The following is an 18,933-nucleotide window of genomic DNA, read 5'->3' on the forward strand; positions in this document are numbered from 1 at the left end:
TCCGTTCCCATATTAAAAAAAATCATAACGGAATTGGTGACCGTTAACATCCACCGTCAATTTCAATATTAGCGGCGGATAGGGTACCGTCACAGCATTAGTTAGAAATTGTGATGGCCCACATTCTTCTCACTAAAATCTATTATCAGCGACGGCTTTTAATGGTGACAAATAGGTAATGTTGCCAAAAAAGTTTACATTAACAAAAAAAATAACCTTCAGCGACGGTGGATACCATCCATTGCATAAAATATGGAATGGAATATATTTTAACCGTCACGAAAAATATTTCGTGACGGTTTATTAGTAAAAGGCGACGAAAATATGCTGTCGCCAAATAAGGTTTTTCTTGTATAGTTAGAGAGATGATGATGATGCTCTCATGTGGGTGGGCTTCACTGAATGGCTTTGGTTGGGGTTGGGCTGAGAGAAGGAAAGATTAGGAAGAAAAGTGGTATTAAAAGAATCAAGGTTACTTGGGCTCAACCTCTGGCATATATACCCAGATGGGGCCTATCATATGGGATACCGAAATCTATGATATATTTCTAGTGAAAGCTCAATTCCAGTGTAAGATAGACTCACCCGAAAACAAAAATATACAAAGTACTCCACATCCTTTAAATGAAAAGTAAGGCTATTAGCATGGGTTGTTTGCACTTGTACTAGGGTTATTATAAGCATGGTCTGAAGGAAAAGATAAAAAAAAAAATTACAGATGGGCATTAGAACTTCAAAATGTTCTCCAACTGTCTATTATCAAAAGGCCTTATTCAAGTTGCCAGCGTTGTCATTTCCCACTCAAATTAAAATTTCCAAACCTATATACCACATTCTCATGATTTCCTTCTCTTCAACCTCTATGACTATGAGAATTGTATCTTCAAAGCCAATTTGCAGAGCTTGTTTTTGCACTTCAACACCTCCCCAAACCCCAACACCACACCAGTTTATTCTCCTCCTAAACCAATGCACCACTCTCAATCAGTTTAACAAAATCCATGCATACATCACAACCTCAGGCCTACACAAAAACCCAATCCTACTAGGCAAACTTGTAGAGATCTCAGCAATCAAACTCACCCAAAAAAACATGAGCCATGCTATGCTACTCTTCACTCACTCCCAACACCCAAACCCCTTCACTTGGAACACCATCATAAGAGGCTTCTCTATCAGCACCACACCATACCATGCTCTTCTAGTCTTCATCCTAATGTTTCGAAAAGGCATTGAAACCGAAACCTTCACCTACGCCTTTGTCCTCAAGGCGTGCGCGCGATCCCATGCAATTGAGAATGGAAAAACCATCCATGGTATTGTCGTAAAGAACGGGCACGAATCACATATCTTCGTCGCAAACACAGTTATCCATGTGTACGCCATATGCGGCGACGTTAACAGTGCTCAGAAGCTGTTTGATAAAATGGGTGTGAAGAATGTCGTTACTTGGAATGCCATGATCGCGGGTTATGTACACAATTGCCAGCCGGAAGATGGGTTGAGGATATTTGAACAGATGCAGTTCTTAGGTATTAGACCCAATGATGCCACTATGGTTAGCGTTCTTTCGGCTTGTTCTCAGAAAAAAGAATTTGGTTTGGGGAGATGGGTTCATGCATACATCAATGAAAACTTAATGGGATATGAGTCAAATGCTAACATTTGCACAGCTCTTATAGATATGTACTCAAAATGTAAGGCAATGGATTTGGCAAGACGGGTTTTCCATGAGACGCAAGTGAGAGATATCGGAGTGTGGAATGCGCTTATAGGAGGTTGTGTATTAAATTGCTACTTTGGTGAAGCTTTGGATGTGTTTCAAGAATTGCAGGCGGCAGGTTTGAATCCAGACGAGCCAACATTGGTAAGCACATTGTGCGCTTGCACACATTTAGGGGCGTTGGATATTGGCAAGAAGATCCATTCCTACGCAGAAGAAAAACAATTCACCTTGAACACAGCTTTAGGAACAGCTTTAGTCGAAATGTACTCGAAATGTGGGTCCATAGATATGGCGCGAGAATTATTTAATAATATACCAAGAAAGGATGTCATGGCTTGGACGTCTATGATTGGAGGGCTTGCCGTTCATGGACGTGCAAAAGATGCGCTGGAGCTCTTCTCGTTGATGCAAAGCTCTGGTCCAAAGCCTGATGGGATCACCTTTGTGGGTGTTTTATGTGCCTGTAGCCATGCGGGTTTGGTTGATCAAGGCCTGTGCTACTTTGAGTCAATGAGAAAAGATTACTACATTGTGCCAAAAATTGAGCATTATGGGTGCATAATAGACCTACTCAGTCGCGCTGGCAGGCTAAAGGAGGCATTCGAGTTCATCTGTTCGATGGAGATTCGGCCGAATGCAATCATTTGGAGGACAATTCTCAGTGCTTGCAGAATGCATTTAAATTCCGAATTAGCTGTGATTGCTGTTAAGAATCTGTTTGAGCTGCAGTCCGACCACTGTGGTGATTATGTGCTCCTTTCGAATATATATGCTTCAACGGGGAGGTGGGACGATGCGGAGAAGATAAGAAAGTTAATGGAGGAAGGAGGAATCAGAAAGAGACCGGGTATGAGCTTAATCGAAACAAACAGTCAACCAAGAACAGAAACATGGCTAAATGAGCAATCAGTAGAATAATCAATGGGCTGCATGTTTATATTGACATTCCAAAGATTGGGTTAGTGTGATTTATGGTGGAAGAATGATAAGGTGCCCTTCGAGTGGAACTTAAGATATCTGAGACAGCTAGATGTTACAAGATTAGAAGCTGTTGAAGTAAAATGTGCGGTTGAAGATAAGCCTATCATTTATGTTGCTGTTAATTGACATTCCAAAGATACGCCTATCATTTATGTTGCCATCCGGGTGGGGTTTTCAGGTGTAAATTGTGCTTTTGAAGAACAAAAATAGAAGCTGTTACAAGATACATAGCTTGGAGAAAACAAATAAAACTTGGATATTTCTATTCATTTATTTGCTGCCAATTAACAGGCATTACACAAACCATAAACTGCCCAAACTGGCTGACCCATGAATCCACAGCCAAGTTTCTATAGAAGAAAAATGTCAGAAATGTATCACCTCTGTGAGAACTTCATCTCTGTCGATCTTTCAGCTACAAATCTAGCAGAATACTGTCTGAGTCTAATATGCTTTGCTGGGCCATGGAAGACAGGGCTCATTGTTTTTTCATTATTAAAAGACACAGAAAAAAGTTACAAGAGGCTTAGACTTCTCAATGCATAAATCAACACTCTTCTAGATGCCGTGAGTGGTGGCAGACATTCTACAGGATTACTCATTATAGATATTATACTTTGTTATCCAGATGGGTTTTGGGCCGGATATGAACTTGATGCAAATCTTTCAGGAATTATATGGTGGAAAAGTATTGGCGGCAGTACAATTAGGATCCTCTGGTTTGATGATCCAAGTTTCATCCACGAAGGTGCGTCAGGGCCTAAGAAGAGGCTGAAAGACGTAGTTGATGGACAATGGGTGAATATTTCATGTGGATTGGCGATGGTCTTTTTAAGCTAATGATACCTCAATCCCAAAGCCTTTGGGAGTATCTTTTTTATAGGTGCCTCTATATGTACAGGGAATTCGCGGCTTTGCATTTTGTCTTGTTTGGAAAAAAAGATGTTAAATACAAGATAAAGGATTCACTTTTCACTCCTTACAGTATTCTACAGTTGATCACTGGGCCCAAGTGGAATTTATGGTTTTCTAAAGAGTCGAGTAAACTGAAGCTAAACAATGCCGAAAAAGCAACCTTCTCCAAAACGCTTGACCTGCAGTTGATGAATGAGAAATTACCCAATATTGGTTGACATATTTAAGATGCTGCTTCGCAAATAGATTCAAATAGATTTCTTGGCTTCGGCCACAAACAATATCAGGGGACCTTAGAAATTAGCAGGCGTTAAGACAGAAATTAGAGTGTATTCGCAAAATCGAACAACGCTTTCAGCATGTGAAGTGTCCAGCACTCCAGCCAATTAAAAAGCTGATAAACTAGCAAAAGGTGGGGATATGATCCATAAGGAGGCACTGGAGGTATCTATTAGCGGAGCGGAAATCCTATATTTAATAAGAGCGCTGGATCCCTTGATTGAGCACCGGAGGCGGTCGGCAAATGAGGGAGCGGATAGCCTGGCAAAAGCTGGTGTTCTCAGGGATGAAATGTTGGTTGTATCCTCTTTGTACTGCTTATATGCTTTGGGTTTATCTTTGTACTTCTTATATGCTTTGGGTTTATCCTGGATCTTTTATCCATTTCTTGTAATTGGGAAAGGACAAGTTGTCCCATCCTACCTATCTGAAGATTAATAAATTGTCAATTTTCCCCACAAAAAAAAAAAAAAAGAGGCACTGGAGGTGGTTTTATTTTCTGTTATTGCTGTAATTTCTAGGTGGCAGGACAGGGTCATTCATTCAGCATTTGTAAGGGCACAGTCCGGGATATCCAGGATAGCACACCTGCAGTTTGATCTAAGAAGTATCAGAAATAAGAAAGAAATGAATTTTTATAATCTCCTGTAATGTGCAATACAACAGATAGGTGACATCTCAGTCCCTCTGAAATTTTTCTTCAAGTAATCCTGTAACCTCTAAACTGTACAGAATTTTAATTTTTTTTTTCCTGAGGATGGCATTTACATCAACCCTTTCTTTGGGCAGCCACAAATAATTCAGCCCTAAAGGCCATACATACTTCTGCAATCATCCTAATGTATCTGAACATGCATCCTAACGATTTACAGAGCTTTGTTCTTCCAAGAAACAAATGTTACCAGCAGGCCATAGTGAATAGACGGCTATGGAAAGTGAACGAATCGTTGTGGAGCCCAAAAAAGCCACAGAAATCAAACGATTGCACCGGCTACTGGCAGTCTGGAAGAAATCACGGCTTGCAGTAAGAACAACGCCTTGCCTGCTTCCAACTATTTATTTGCATTTGAAAGGGGCCCAGGCCCAGAATCCACAAGTTGGAACCCTGCGAGGATTCCACATTTCCAGGTTAGATATAGACCATGACAATCTTAATCTTGCAAGTTGCAACCCATATAAGCAACTGTGCAGGTATTTCCAAGGCATTCTAGGCTTGGCAGTTCCTTGTGAAAAGCGAATGTAATCACATTAAGTCCCGCCACTGATGCATGGTTGGCAATTTCGCTCCGATCATCCCTGTTTCCGTCCCATCAATGATCAGGGACTTGAGAAAGATCTCCACAATTCCCTTCAAGTTCATTCTTCCGATCCTCCCAGCACAACCACGTGCAAATTAACATTGTAAACTGCAAAATCGGCTTTACAGGGTTAATCATGGTTTGTGCTGCCACAAAAGCCGCAATTTGCACCAACATGATGGTGCATGCTCCTTGAAGAATGGACACACTCATTCTGAATTGCTCATTAATGGGGATCTTGCCCAAGTTATACAAGGATTCTCAAATCCCCAGAGGTGCAGCAAAAACCCATAGATGTCACCAAAGGTCAAATTATGAATCTCTCTTGAATACCCCGGCTAAATTTTGCACCTTTCGAGGTTTCTCTCCTGATTGTTCCAAATCATGTATGGAATCTTCCACTGGCGGCTTGAAATCCCTGTAACTACCATTTGTCAATATCGATGTATTCGATTTCTCATCACCTTCTAACAGTGTGGCAGGCTTAGGCTCCGGAAGCATCTCCAACTGTCTGTGTCTCAGTCCCGCCATTCTCATTACTCTCGAAGATTTACCTGGCAGTGGAGTGTAAATAGATGCCTTTGGAACCAGGAATTCTTTGGGGATGGAATCCATGGCTACATAACAGTCCCTTGCCTTGGCATCTAAAATCAACGCAGCCCAATCATCAGATTGCATGAGCGCATTAGCATTGCCCATCACCTGCAAAGAATACATCTCCGTCAAATTGGCATTTTCCAACTAATATTTGAATTAAGAAGGAATACAAAAACAAATATCAAAAGCTTACCCATAGAGCTCTCCTTGCACGAGTAAGAGCAACATTCATGCGACGAATATCAGCGACAAAGCCTACCCCATGGTTTGAGGCACGAACACAAGACATGATTATGACATCACGTTCCTGGCCCTGGAATGCATCAACAGTGTTAATATATAGATCCTTACCTTCCTCTGAGTTTAAAACATCCGCAAATTCCCTCTGCAGACACTTTAGTTGCAATTTGTACGGCGTTATTATGCCAACGGAGACCTTGTTCCCACCATAGGATTTCAAAGTTTTCTGAAGATGCTCATACATCCGCAGACAAAACTGTGCTTCATGAACATTCTGAAATGAAACGGACCCACCTCTGTGCGATTCTCTTCCATGCGTAACATCATAAAATACGTAAGGTTTCAATAAAGGGTCCTTGCAGTAGATCTCATCACCCAAATTGGTAACACTCTCACTGTCGGTCAGACGTCCTTGGTAGAAATACCTAGACGGAAAATCACGAATTTGGGGGTGCATCCTATACTGCACAGATAACAACATAGTTGGGCACCCCGCTTGTTGGAACCTCTCAAAAAGGCTTCTACTGTATAGTAAAGTGCCAGCGGCTTTGCTAATAACGGTTGCAGGAAGCTGCTGAGGATCCCCAACAAGAACACACCGAGCCGCACCGAGAGAAAGAGGAGGGAGAATCGCCACTTCACTGGCCTGGGCCGCCTCATCAATAACAACCATATCAAAACCGTGAGTTAGGCGAGAGAATATCTTACGCCCACTACTAGAGACAGTCGTAAAAACAATCTCGGCTTCATTTGCGAAACTTGCTTCAAGATTCGAGCGAACTTCCTCCAAGTTAAAACCGCTACCCGCACGAAACCTCCCTTCTAATATGAGAAAGCGGGACATTTCCACCAAAACTTTATCTCTACCCTCAACAACTGCCGCAAGATTTTGCAGCAATGTGTCGCGATTATGATCACGAGCAACAAGAACGTCGGGGTCGACACCAACAGAGCCTTGAGAACGACCGGCTGCAGCCGCAACATTGAGTTCGCGCTGAAGAATAGCAATCTGATGTGAGAGCTGAGCTTCGCGGGCTTTCAACTCGTGCATCCAACCAATAATCTCCTCACGACTCTTAACTAAAAGCTGTTCGGTTCTCCGCTCAACAGAAACCGCCTGAGCCGCACGGGTTTGCGAGTCAACACCTACTCGAGCAACGTCAGGTCGATAGACTTTCATCTCACCATCAATGAATCCACGATCAAGAACACGCGCTAACAATTCATCTGTTGCTGCATTTGATGGAGCACATACTAGCATTCGAGGTTTCGGGCAAAGTTTTGGCAGAGTGCGAATGAGGTTTTGATCCATGCTCTGCAAAACCTCATCAATGGATCCTGTTCTGACACTCTCAGAAATGTTCTCAGTTGTTTGTTTATAACTTTCAGGAGCGAGTTTTTTCAGAAGAGAGGTGTAGTAGTGCTGATATTGAACGAGATGGATGACATTTAGCATTCCCCATACGGTGTGTGTCTTTCCTGTTCCGGGAGGCCCTTGAACCAGGGTAAAAGGCCAAGGATCTTGCCTTTTCGTCATTCCAACACCACTTGTACCGGCAGCCGTATGCATCGCGGCCCACTGAATAGCAGCCAATTGGGGCCCATTGAAAGTTCTGCGAAGATGGTCAACAAAATTTGGGGTGAAACACTCAGGCATCGCAGGAGGCTGTTCTTCGTATTTAGGGAAGTGTTCTGGACTCGGCTTAAGAATTGCAGTTTGCATCTGCGTCACCATAAAATGATATTAGTCGGTGTTCATGCTTTAGACTTAATGACCTTACAAAGCCTTTTTTTTAATAAAATTGGACCTGTAAGTCACCTGAGAATTGAGACGACGAAACGCATGTAGAGCAATATATTCACGTTGAGTAGTTGCAAGGGATCCAAGCACAGTTAGATACCAGATGCCTTTGGGCTGGAGCTTCCTTAAAACATGATCATTGCCTATATTGCTGAAAATTTATTCCTTGAAGATTAGTCATTTTGATAATAAAATATTGCAGGATACAGATTTAAACGGTATTTAGTATTTACAGAAAATGAAAAAAAGGTGAAAGTATTATCATTCAAATTTGATGCTAAAAATTTTGGAAAAATAAAATATTTCTGAATCCCCATGGCAATGACACCCAGAAGCAACCTTATCATAAGTTTACCACCCACACAGACAAGCATAGGAACTTAATGACAATAGAGCAAGGCCTTGAAGGAAACTGGAATATTACCTAGTAGAGTCATATGTATCCCCAACATAAAAATGTAGAATGGCCCCAGGAGGATCACGGGTATCAATAGGTGAATATCGCCTAACTGTGCCTGCCACCCGTGCAATAACCTCGGGATCCACATCCTCTTCACTTGCACCAGCATTGTTGTTCCTCTTAGTTCTGGCTGCTTGACAGAGTACCAATTGAGGTTGTTAATTCAAATGGAAAATAGATGTGTAGTATGCAAATATGGGAAAAAGGAAAAATTGTTCATATACAAACCTGCCCCATGCTGGGGTGTTGAAAGAGTTGCAACATCACCCTCTTTAAAGGTCCACTTGCATTCATATACAGGAAGAATTGTCACATCATACCATCCTAGGAACCATGAATAAATTAAAGTTAAATATAAAGTAAAGGCTTTGGACAGTCTCTGTCTCAAGTACTTGAACATACTTAGCAGTTAGAATTATATTATTAAATAAAGCAATTAGAAAGTATAATAGTATTGGATCAATCCTTCAGCTAAAAATAACGACTGATATTCCTCTACTACAGGTCAGCACCAACAAACGATTTTAATGACTGAAACCACTGTTTTGAAACTCGCCAAGTCAATTATCGAATCGCCCGAATCGTCTCAGTTCTGCCGTACCGAGTCAATCAAAAATCCTTTGACTCACCTAGGTTAATGCAAAATTAACCGTATCAACCATTGACTTAACCGAGTCAACTAAGTTTTACGTTGGCCAAGTACTGTCCAAGTCCCAAGCTTTTAAACAAATGAAACTTAATGTGTTAGTATTCAATCTATCAAACACGCGGTCAGAGGATTAGTGGCACATATATAGAAGAGACCTCACCAGATAAATTCACAAACAATGCCAAAAAATCATCTTGCTAGAGTGAAGCTTCTGAGCACCAATTTCCTATGATCTGGCGTGGAAACTAAAGTAATAACAGCAAAAAAAGAAACTACAAAGTTACAATGAATGGGGATAGAAAAAAGCTCCCCATTATGTATTCATACATGTGAATTTTCAATTTTGGTACGTATTAAATTATCAGGCATTTGCAACAGTGTATGCTAGTAGGTGTCTGATACTTTTTTGTAAAACGACCAATTACTCCAAAAGCTTAAGCTGATGGAGATGACGTTATTTAATCTTTCATACTTAACACTCCCCCTCACGTGTGGCCCCTCTTTTTAGGGTTGGCCTACACGTGTCACATGTGGCCTGTCTTTTTGGATGACCATGGCATGTGGATTTTTAATATCAAGGAGTTTTGAACCCAGTACCTTTGCTCTGATACCATGTGAACGACGAACTACTCCAAAAGCTTAAGCTGTTGGAGATGGTTAATCTTTTATACTTTTAACATTTTTAAACCATTATGGATGGTTTTATTGCTTGTGTAATGGTTTCAAAGTGTGTATCTGTGCTTATTAATGGATGGTTTTCTTGCTTATGTAATGGTTTCTAGGTGTGTATATGTGCTTATTCTAGCATTTCCTGATGCATCGTCTTTAAATTCTATCATTTGCACATGTTTCCATATGAGTCCGTGATTTTACATGATTTCCACCAAAATTTCCAACCGAAACCGAAACGTTTCTGTTTCCATGGAGACCGAAATTGAAAATGAAATTTAAAACCTTAACATCGAACACAGTGACATGCACTGCAGTGCTTGTCTGATGATTAAGTAGATACCACACTTCACATGTAATTAATGTAAATATATATTTATATTTACATGCAAATATAAATATGTAACACATACTGGTATACTATACCACTAATATACTAATTTTCTTTCTCTTGTTGTTTTATCTTGGGTGACCTCCTTGGTCTTCCCGTTTTAATATATTTTTCTCTGATTACCTTTCAAAAAAATATATATACTTATGGTTTTGATTTCGCTATACATTTTGATTTCGGTATGTGTTTCAGTGGGGATGAAAACGATAACATTTCGGTAGTTTCATGTTGTGTTGGTGGAAATTGAAAAGTATGACCATGTCTGGATTATGAATTTCATCCGATACACATCTGGAATCAGAGGATACAATCCAATATAGTCGGACACTCATGTATCAGAAATTTATCACAGTAGGGTTTTCAAAACCATATTTTTTCTTAATTCTCTTTCAATTAATGTAATCAGGGTCGCTACCCTCCCTATCATCCTGCGATCTAGGTCGCACGATCCCAAATGCAGTATGTCCGCAATCCGGCTCGCTAAAAATGGTACCTACATCGTCCCGGACTACAACATATTCCCCCTATCCAGCTTTGCTAGAGGCAACACCTTCGGTGAACAAGGGAAAGACAGCTTCACAGTAACTTATTAATTTGATCATTTAATCATGTTTTAATGTTTTTATTTCAGAGTTGGTAGTTATTTCCTATTAGTTTTCTTTTAAGATTGAGTACGCAATAAATGCTCGTACTTCAATTAGTGATATTTTGAGATCTTCAAATTCTATATATTTTTTGTTTGGAACTGAAATTTTCTTATTGAATAAATATGTAGGACATACACCTATCGTACCGCATACCGAGCTTACCATCGTACCCCGTACCCGTTCCCATTCCCATATATCCGTTCCCATTCCCATACCACATACTGGAACGAACCATGCTCTAGTGTTAACTGCTTTCAACATGTGAGGAAGGTTCCCCAAAGGATTTTTGGGATACTCACAAATCTTCAATTCAACTCAACTCAACTCAACTCAACTCAACTCAACTAAGCCTTTCTCCCAAACTAGTTGGGGTCGGCTAATGAATCCTTTAGAAAATGTTCATGAAGAAGTGGTGCTCTCTCATCTTCTCCTCAATTGGTGTCACCCCCACCTTTTTACGGATGTCTTCATTTTTAATTCGATCTAACCTTGTGTGGCCGCACATCCATCTAAGCATTCACATCTCCGCTACACTCATCTTATGCACGTGCTGCTTCTTGGTGGCCCAACATTCTGAGCGGTACAGCCGGCCTCACAGCTATCTTATAAAACTTTCCCTTCAACTTGGTAGGTATTTTACAGTCACACAGAACTCCTGAAGCATGCTTCCACTTCAACCAACATACTCTTATTATGTGGTTAACATCCTCTTCAACCTCTCCTTCCTTATGTAGGATTGAACCAAGATAGCAAAACATATCCCTCTTAGGTACCTCTTGTCTAGTCATATTTACTACATCCTCGCCCCGCCTCCTTACATTACAAAAGTTGCACTCCATATACTCTGTCTAAAGCCTTGGATTCCAAAGTAGTTCTCCATAGCTCTAACTTAGCATTAACTCCTGCTAATATTTTCCCGAAATTTTGGCCGAAATTTTGTACGATATAAAATGTTTTTTTAATTGATTTCGTTGGATTTCGGCCGAAATTTCAAAATTTTGGCTGAAATTTCAGTTCAGTAAGGACCGAAACGCATTCCGAAACCGAAATTTCAAACCATGACTGCCTAGGGCTATATCTATGCATGTATGGGCTAGAACTGTGTTAGCCTAGCTTTGTTATTGGCTTTACTAATTTTAAACTAGTTTTTCAAAACCTTACGTTATCTTCACCTCGCAGGTCTTAAGTCACAAGAACTTCCAACAACTTGTATTGGATGTTAATAAAACCTGTTATGCTGGATCAAGAGTGACATGGATATCCATCTGTCACAAAAGATAATATGATAAAACCTAATTCAATTTAGTACCAAGCAATATCTGAAAGAAAGAAAGAGTCAATTGAAGAAGCTAAATGTACACTAGCACAAATCAATGAGCAAGAAGAAAAATTGTATAAGCAATTTGATAACATCAAACTTCAGTTTATGTTGAATCAAGTCAAGAAAAATAGTGCTTGCCCATGCAACAATTATTACCTTAATAAACTTTAACTTTGTCCAAGAATTATAAAATTAAAGAAACAAAGAAATCAGGTATTCTATTACATGCTCCATGGAGTGCCAATATGAGTGAAAGTTAATCAAAGTTATGTATGCTCCAAATAAATTAGTATAAAAAGCCTACCTCTTTCTCGCCTATCCACATTTTTTACCCGGACCATTATATGCGCATCTCTTGAAACTGTTTCCGTGAACTCTTCCCAAGTGCTGTATAGCTGTGCCCGACATTCCTCAAAAAGCAAAGGCTCAAATACTCTCACATACTCTTCGACAGATTCAAATCGGCCAGGAACACATTGAAGCTCCGTCTCTTCTGATATTCAAACGATGCTTATTTTTAGCTTAACATATAGAATGGTAACTAAAAAATTGGAGTGCATTTTTCAACAAAAAAAAAAAAAATAGAAGGGTAACTCCTATCTGATATGCTCTCGGAAACGAAACAGAGAAGATCAGATGATAAACGGGATATCTGGAGAAATCAGGCAATGTGGTCCTAGAATAATGAACAATACAAATTTACGAGGAAGCATGGTTTTCCCAAACATTCCGTATTCCCTCTATATTGGGCGCCTCTTTCAAAAATATTACTAGAACTCAAGGAACAACATCCCGACTAAATCACAAGAAGAATTTTTCTTTTAAACACTATTGCTCTCCCTCATATTTATAACTGATTTATTGATACTTGAGTAACAGTTCTCTGCTCTTTGTTGCCTCGTATTGAAAAAGGAGGGCAAGAAAGTTATCATTGACCAAACAAAATACCACATGAAAGCTGTTATCAAAATCCTGATCTTAGTGTAATTCTAAATATTGATATTCAATAGACTACTCCAACTCTTTATAATACACTGAATCGATACTGTGGGTCTAAAATTGAAATTCTAAAGTTTTGTTATGGGCATCTACTGAGATCCTACTTATATATTCATGTACTGAGATATCATTTAGTTATTCATGTACAACCATTGAGATGGATTATGACTTCTATTGTTCTATAAAAACTACAAAGAAAAATGACTAAATCTCACAGGACCAACGCAAAAATACTGATCAAAAGAAAAGCAGTTCCAAAATAAGAAGTTGCTGAGGACATATTGGCAACGATACTTGCTTCATATCTACTGTTTCAAAGAAGAGAAGTTGCTGAGGACCAACGCAAGAATCTTAGACTTGTGTTTGTTTTTGCTTTTTTTTCATAATGTTTCCCAATGTTCCATACTAAGAAGAACCTAAATTATTTTCCTAGTGTGTCTTGTAAGGCACAATTATTAAAAAAAATAATACCTGGGTTGGCCATGAACCTTGACAAAACTAAAAGGGCACCAACGAAGTAAGATTAGGTTTTCATCAACAGGCAGTAAAGACATTCAAACTACAGCAATAAAGAAAGAAAGAATGGCATAAAGCAACAACCAACCGACCCGCCAGAAGAAAACATATATGCAAGTTTTAGGTTTGAATAGAAATATATCACAAGGAAATCAGTGTGAATAGTCTAAGAGACTAAAGACCAAGAATAATAACAAGAGAGAATCTACAGAAGTAAAGGTACAACTTCCGAACCTGGATGATGCCAGAACTTATCACAGGTCACCTCCCGTAGAAGGCGTTCCACTGATGTGTCTTGATAGAGTGTACTGTTTGCATTTTGTTTCTTTGAAGGAAGATGTTTTTTGTTGCCTGATTTCAAATCCATATTTTCACGGTTTTGACCAACCGTTATCAATTTTCTAGTTGATACATGGTTCATGAGCTGTCTTGAGTCTGTTGGCTGCTTCCATGAACCCTGTCTAGGAATGGAAACTGGATTCACTTCTACAGAAAAGTCATTGCCACCGTTTAGCTTCTTAGGCAGAGCTTCAAATCCCGGATTTATATTCCCATTGGATTCGGGTTTGTGGTCATTAAACTCCAAGGGAGTAATTGTTTCAGTACAAATGGTGTCTTCTTGTTTATGATCCTTGGTTACAGCACGAAATGTTTCCTTCACTGTACGAGTGGTTACGGTTGATGAAAGTGACAGTCTCCTAGGGGTTGAAGTTTTAATGGGACCCACTTGCTTAACATCCTCCAAATTCAGAAACATAGTCTGTCTGTTCCGTTTTTTTCCTAGCATTGCCTCCTTGTGCTGGTCAAGCTTATGTCTCTTTCCGGGATTATTTGCATACTTTAAGGCATGACTTGCTACAACTCCTTTTACATCCTTTTGCTTCACATCTAAACATGATTCTTCCAACCCATCCACAGGTACGTCTCCTATAATATTACCATCTGAATTCCTGCTATTGCGATGCGCCTGATCAGAAGGGTCCGGCTCCGATCCCAAAGAAACACGAGTAGTCTCACCCTTGGTGTCATCTATAACTGCGTCCTTGATGCTAGCAGTAAGCCCAACATCGTGACAAGTATTCTCAGAGGCCTTACCCTCCATATCAGACCATTCCCCTTCTTCTCTTTCAACAGTATGAGCATCTGTGGTACCAGAAGTCGCCAACTGTATAACTTTATCTTCCTCAATACAAATTGTTACCATAGATGTCGAGGCGTGATGGGAATTAAATTCCGCGACCTTCGTTGTAGCACACTCTTTAGAATTATGCACATCTTTAACCCTAGCAAAAGGCTGAAAGCCTGAAACAGAAGTTGCATGTGAGAAAGCACAATTATTTAGCGTCCTTTGACAACCTTGCAATGATTCAAACAAGTCAGAGGGAGGAGGATTTGAAGAAGGAAGCAATTTTTGAGGCTGCAAACAGAGGACATCATTGGTTTCTTCGCCCTCTTCAGTAGCAGGTTCATTAAGATCAAAGAATAGTCTTGCTCGACACCCCATTTCATACGTAAATGCATGCAAGCTAAATTGTACCTCTGAACAGGGTCGTCCGATGCTCTTTTGGGTTTTCTTTTAAACAGAAATGTACATGACATACCAACAGTGAAGCCAAAGTGTATAGAGATTTTAATAAAATGGAACGCTCATAGGACTTCCAAAATGACAACAGTTTCTGCACATCAAGACAAAATGACCAACTAAGTAAGCCAACGAGGGGAGAGGGGGGGATGAGCACAAGTATACGCACGGATGGCTAAAATAATGTGTCAATGTAGATATTAAATGTACTTCTTCAAAAAAAAATGTAGATATTAAATGTAGAGAATGTTCCTGGACAAAATCTGTAAACAGCCCAACATCCATAATAAGAAATTTAACCAAACGGCATTCATCAACACTGTTTTACATTCTCTCGAGAAAGAAAAGGCCAAAAACTGTGATGCTTTGAACTGCAAAAACCATTAAAAAGGAAAAAAAATTAAGAACACAAACCCCCCAATCTCATACTTCCAAAATAGGAACATGATACAAGAGAAGCATTCTTAACATAGAATGAAAGTGGTTTTCACCTTCACAAGCCGGTGAACGACTAGTGAAATTTGACGAAAAAGCATATACTCACTTCGTTAATTTTATCTTTTATTCATCTTTCTATATTTACTAAAATAGCTAGTTCCACCCTATGATTTAAGGACACGGACACAAGTGTCGGATTTCGACACGGACACGGAGTATTTTTTTTTTGAAAAATGACATATTTTATTAATATTAAGGTAGCATTCGAGACCAGGAGTCCCACCCTGCTTTACAAAATATTAAAGCGTAAAGGCACGGGCATACCCGAGGCCAATTTGAAGATACAAAAAAGTAAGGAAAAGTACACTATCCTAAATTACTCCTTTCTTCCTTTCAACAACCTGAAGCGGGCTTACAGAAAGGATGCCATTTCTATTTCTATTTCTTCCCTTTGGGCTCCAGCCTTTGCTAGGCTATCAGCTACCTCATTCGCCGATCGCCTACGATGTTCAATCATCAGATCAAGCACCCTTATCAGATCCAATATTTCCGCAACCAATTCCTGGAGTTTCCAAGGTCCCTTTGATGAACTAGAGGCCCAGGCTACAGCATTGGTAGAGTCACCAACAATTAAGGGACGTTGGTTATTCTCGAAAGCCCATCGCAATCCGAAGAGGAGAGCCCTGATCTCCACTTCGTTTGCATCACAGATACCAGCCGGTCTGGAAAAGGTCATAACCATCGAAGAGCTAGAATTTCTAATGACTCCCCCGGTACCAGCCTTTCCTGGATTACCGACGGAGCAACCGTCAAAGTTAAGTTTCAGCCATGCCAGTGGTGGTGGTACACATATAGGTTTAGGCTTGGTTCTAATTGTTCTGTCCCATATAACAGCCCACTAATTCCTTATAAGATCTCTCATCCCATAGGGCATTCAGTTCTTAGCCTTTATCCATGAAACTAATTCCACTTTAATGTCCGAAGCCAGGCGATCAGAAGTTCTATTTTTTTCCTCAAATATCCGTCTGTTACGTTCCTTCCAGACGTTCCAAATTATGGTGTAGGGAAAGGTTGATCATAACGCTCTATCTGTGTCACTGAAGGGACCAGATTGCTACCCAAGGAGAAGAGAGCTGATAGATTCGGGACATACCCAGCATATACTGAAAACTCCTACCGCTCACCCACATGCGGTATGAATAAGGGGAGTGCAGCATAAGATGATCCAACGTTTCCTCATGTTGCCAACAGAGAACGCACATACTTGCTAAGCTGAAGTGTCTTTTCTTCAAGTGATCACGGACACGGAGTATCAAACACAGTAACCCCACAAAAATTTAAAAAGGGACATGGCTAAAACAAAAGGTGCGTGTGTGTGTGTGTATAATTTGTGGACACAATAGGATATAATATCAGTTAAAGAAGAGCTAAAGGAAGAGTTTATAATAAAAGAAGAGTTTATAACAAAAGAAGTAAACATAATATTCAATAATAAAATAGAATGTCACACTTGACATATACAAAAACTTGTCTACACGCCCACATTAAGTCTGTATCGATACGCGAGTCAGTGTCATACGACACGAAACGTGTCAGCAATAAATTCAAAGTGTCGGCTAAATCACAGGTTCCACCTAATAATAAGATTTTTATTTATTTTTAATGGTGATCTACCTAATAATAAGATAGCTTCATTAAATACAACAATAAGGACCTTATAATGGGAAAAGACCCATTTCAGTGTAGGGAACAAGATCTTAATGCCAAATGATATCTAGTCAAAGAGACAGAACAAAGTATCATCTATTGGAAGGAGCCCCTAAAGCAGAGCAAAAGAATTGGTGACATAAAAAAGAAATGAGAATATGGCTGCCCTTTCACAAGCTAAAAGGATTCCAGAAAACGAGCCTAGCATATTTATATATATTAAATTAATTAAAGCAACTTTGGTAACTTGGCAATGTATTTTAACAGACCTATACACTACCAAGATACTACATAGGTACAGCTATTGCATTTAATGTTGATATCTCAGGCAACCATAACTCATATATTCTAAGCACCATGCATATACTATTGAGAAACAGATATTTGATTAGTTGTATCTTATATATTTGGAAGATTATAATAAAGTTTCTCATTAGGTCAACATATGGTTTCTTCAAACGTCCATTGGCAGGATCATATATATACACGGTTAGATAATATACGTGTACCAGCATATGTATATGTAAATGGTAACCATATTCAGATTTCGGAGCCACTCTACGGATCCAATTTTGGGGTACCAAGGTAGCCTATGCAGCAATTCTTGCATCAGAATACCAAACAAATAAGGGCACTCTTAAAAGGGAAGGAGAACATTGAGTAGGGAAAAGTGTTAATAAGAGTCCAAGATCATATAGGATCAGATTGAAGTAGTTCGTAATGAAAGTGATTGACACAAGTAAACTCAAATGACAGAACAATTACATGAAGAAAGGATTACATGTACCACCATTAAGGATAGATCCATAGAGTAGTATGACAATAGGCAATCACAAAAGTAAGCACGGCGGATGAACTTGGTCTACAATATTGCATGCAAAAATTATCTTAGAGATACATAACCTTACAGAAATCACCATACATTATTTACAGTCAGATGGCAAAAGCAAATCCAAATACTTCAACTTTTGAAGGCATAAAAAATTCAATGACGAAAAAAAAATGTTACCAATTTCAACACAAAAGAACTCAATATAAAACGCATCAGATACAGGAATAATGAAGGCACCTACAGTGAAAAGGAATACCCTAATCAAACAACCTAAAACTAGTCTTCAAAAAAGGTACAACAGATCAAAAGCAAAACCATTACAAACCCAGTCCACAAGGAACGATTCGCAACAAACTAAACCCAAGCCCAGGAATTCTCTCTGAGGTTTTCCCAATCAAAGCTCCACAAAAGCTCTTTTTTTTTAAATGGAAAGCTCCACACAAGCTCTAGTCACATATAAATCTCTAATCCCCTACCAAAAATCCTAAATCCCAGATAAATATCTCTAATCACCAATCCAAAAAACTGCATTAAATCTCGAGACTAAACAGCAGAAAACAAACAAATCGAATCAACAAAAGAAGAGCTTTTCTAAAGGATTTCTCTACCTTAATCCACACTAATCTAACATCTCTCACATCAACAAACAGAAAGGAAAAACAAATATTTAAATAAAGGAAAGGAAAATTAAAGATTCCCAAATAAGAAACAGAATCTTACATCTGCAAAACTCTGAATCAAGGATCAGAGAGAGAGAGAGAGAGAGATTGTAAGTTTGTAACAACGAGAGAAGAGCGAGGGGGCCGTATAGGAAATATGGTCTCCTCGAATCTTTTCCCCGCTGAAAGATTGTTAGGGCTTTTTTATAGGTTTAACTTTAGGGTG

The 18,933-nt window shown here is 39.4% G+C and overlaps 1 protein-coding gene and 1 pseudogene across 5 annotated transcripts; one reads left to right on the top strand and one right to left on the bottom strand.

Moving 5' to 3' along the window:
* Nucleotides 1-1,093: 1,093 nt before the first annotated feature.
* On the top strand, nucleotides 1,094-3,840 carry LOC143848962 (pentatricopeptide repeat-containing protein At1g08070, chloroplastic pseudogene; annotated as a pseudogene).
* Nucleotides 3,841-4,516: 676 nt separating this feature from the next.
* On the bottom strand, nucleotides 4,517-18,933 carry LOC143848744 (putative helicase MAGATAMA 3). Of its 5 annotated transcripts, XM_077357772.1 has the most exons (9): nucleotides 18,769-18,930; nucleotides 15,027-15,165; nucleotides 13,724-14,791; nucleotides 12,279-12,467; nucleotides 8,526-8,621; nucleotides 8,262-8,430; nucleotides 7,856-7,988; nucleotides 5,990-7,759; nucleotides 4,517-5,901 (listed from the first exon to the last, which is right to left on the bottom strand). In XM_077357772.1, exons 3-9 carry the CDS (start codon nucleotides 14,691-14,693, stop codon nucleotides 5,512-5,514), a joined length of 3,717 nt encoding a protein of 1,238 aa, XP_077213887.1. In that variant the 5' UTR covers nucleotides 14,694-14,791; nucleotides 15,027-15,165; nucleotides 18,769-18,930; the 3' UTR covers nucleotides 4,517-5,511. The 5 variants fall into 5 exon arrangements, with proteins under 5 accessions (XP_077213887.1, XP_077213886.1, XP_077213884.1 ...); XM_077357771.1 differs by having other exon boundaries at nucleotides 12,279-12,464; nucleotides 13,724-15,165; nucleotides 18,769-18,933; XM_077357769.1 differs by having other exon boundaries at nucleotides 13,724-15,165; nucleotides 18,769-18,931.

This window comes from Tasmannia lanceolata, unplaced genomic scaffold (assembly GCF_043159265.1).
Source record: "Tasmannia lanceolata isolate RefF3 unplaced genomic scaffold, GAP_Taslan_0.1 ptg000016l, whole genome shotgun sequence".
NCBI lineage: Eukaryota > Viridiplantae > Streptophyta > Magnoliopsida > Canellales > Winteraceae > Tasmannia > Tasmannia lanceolata.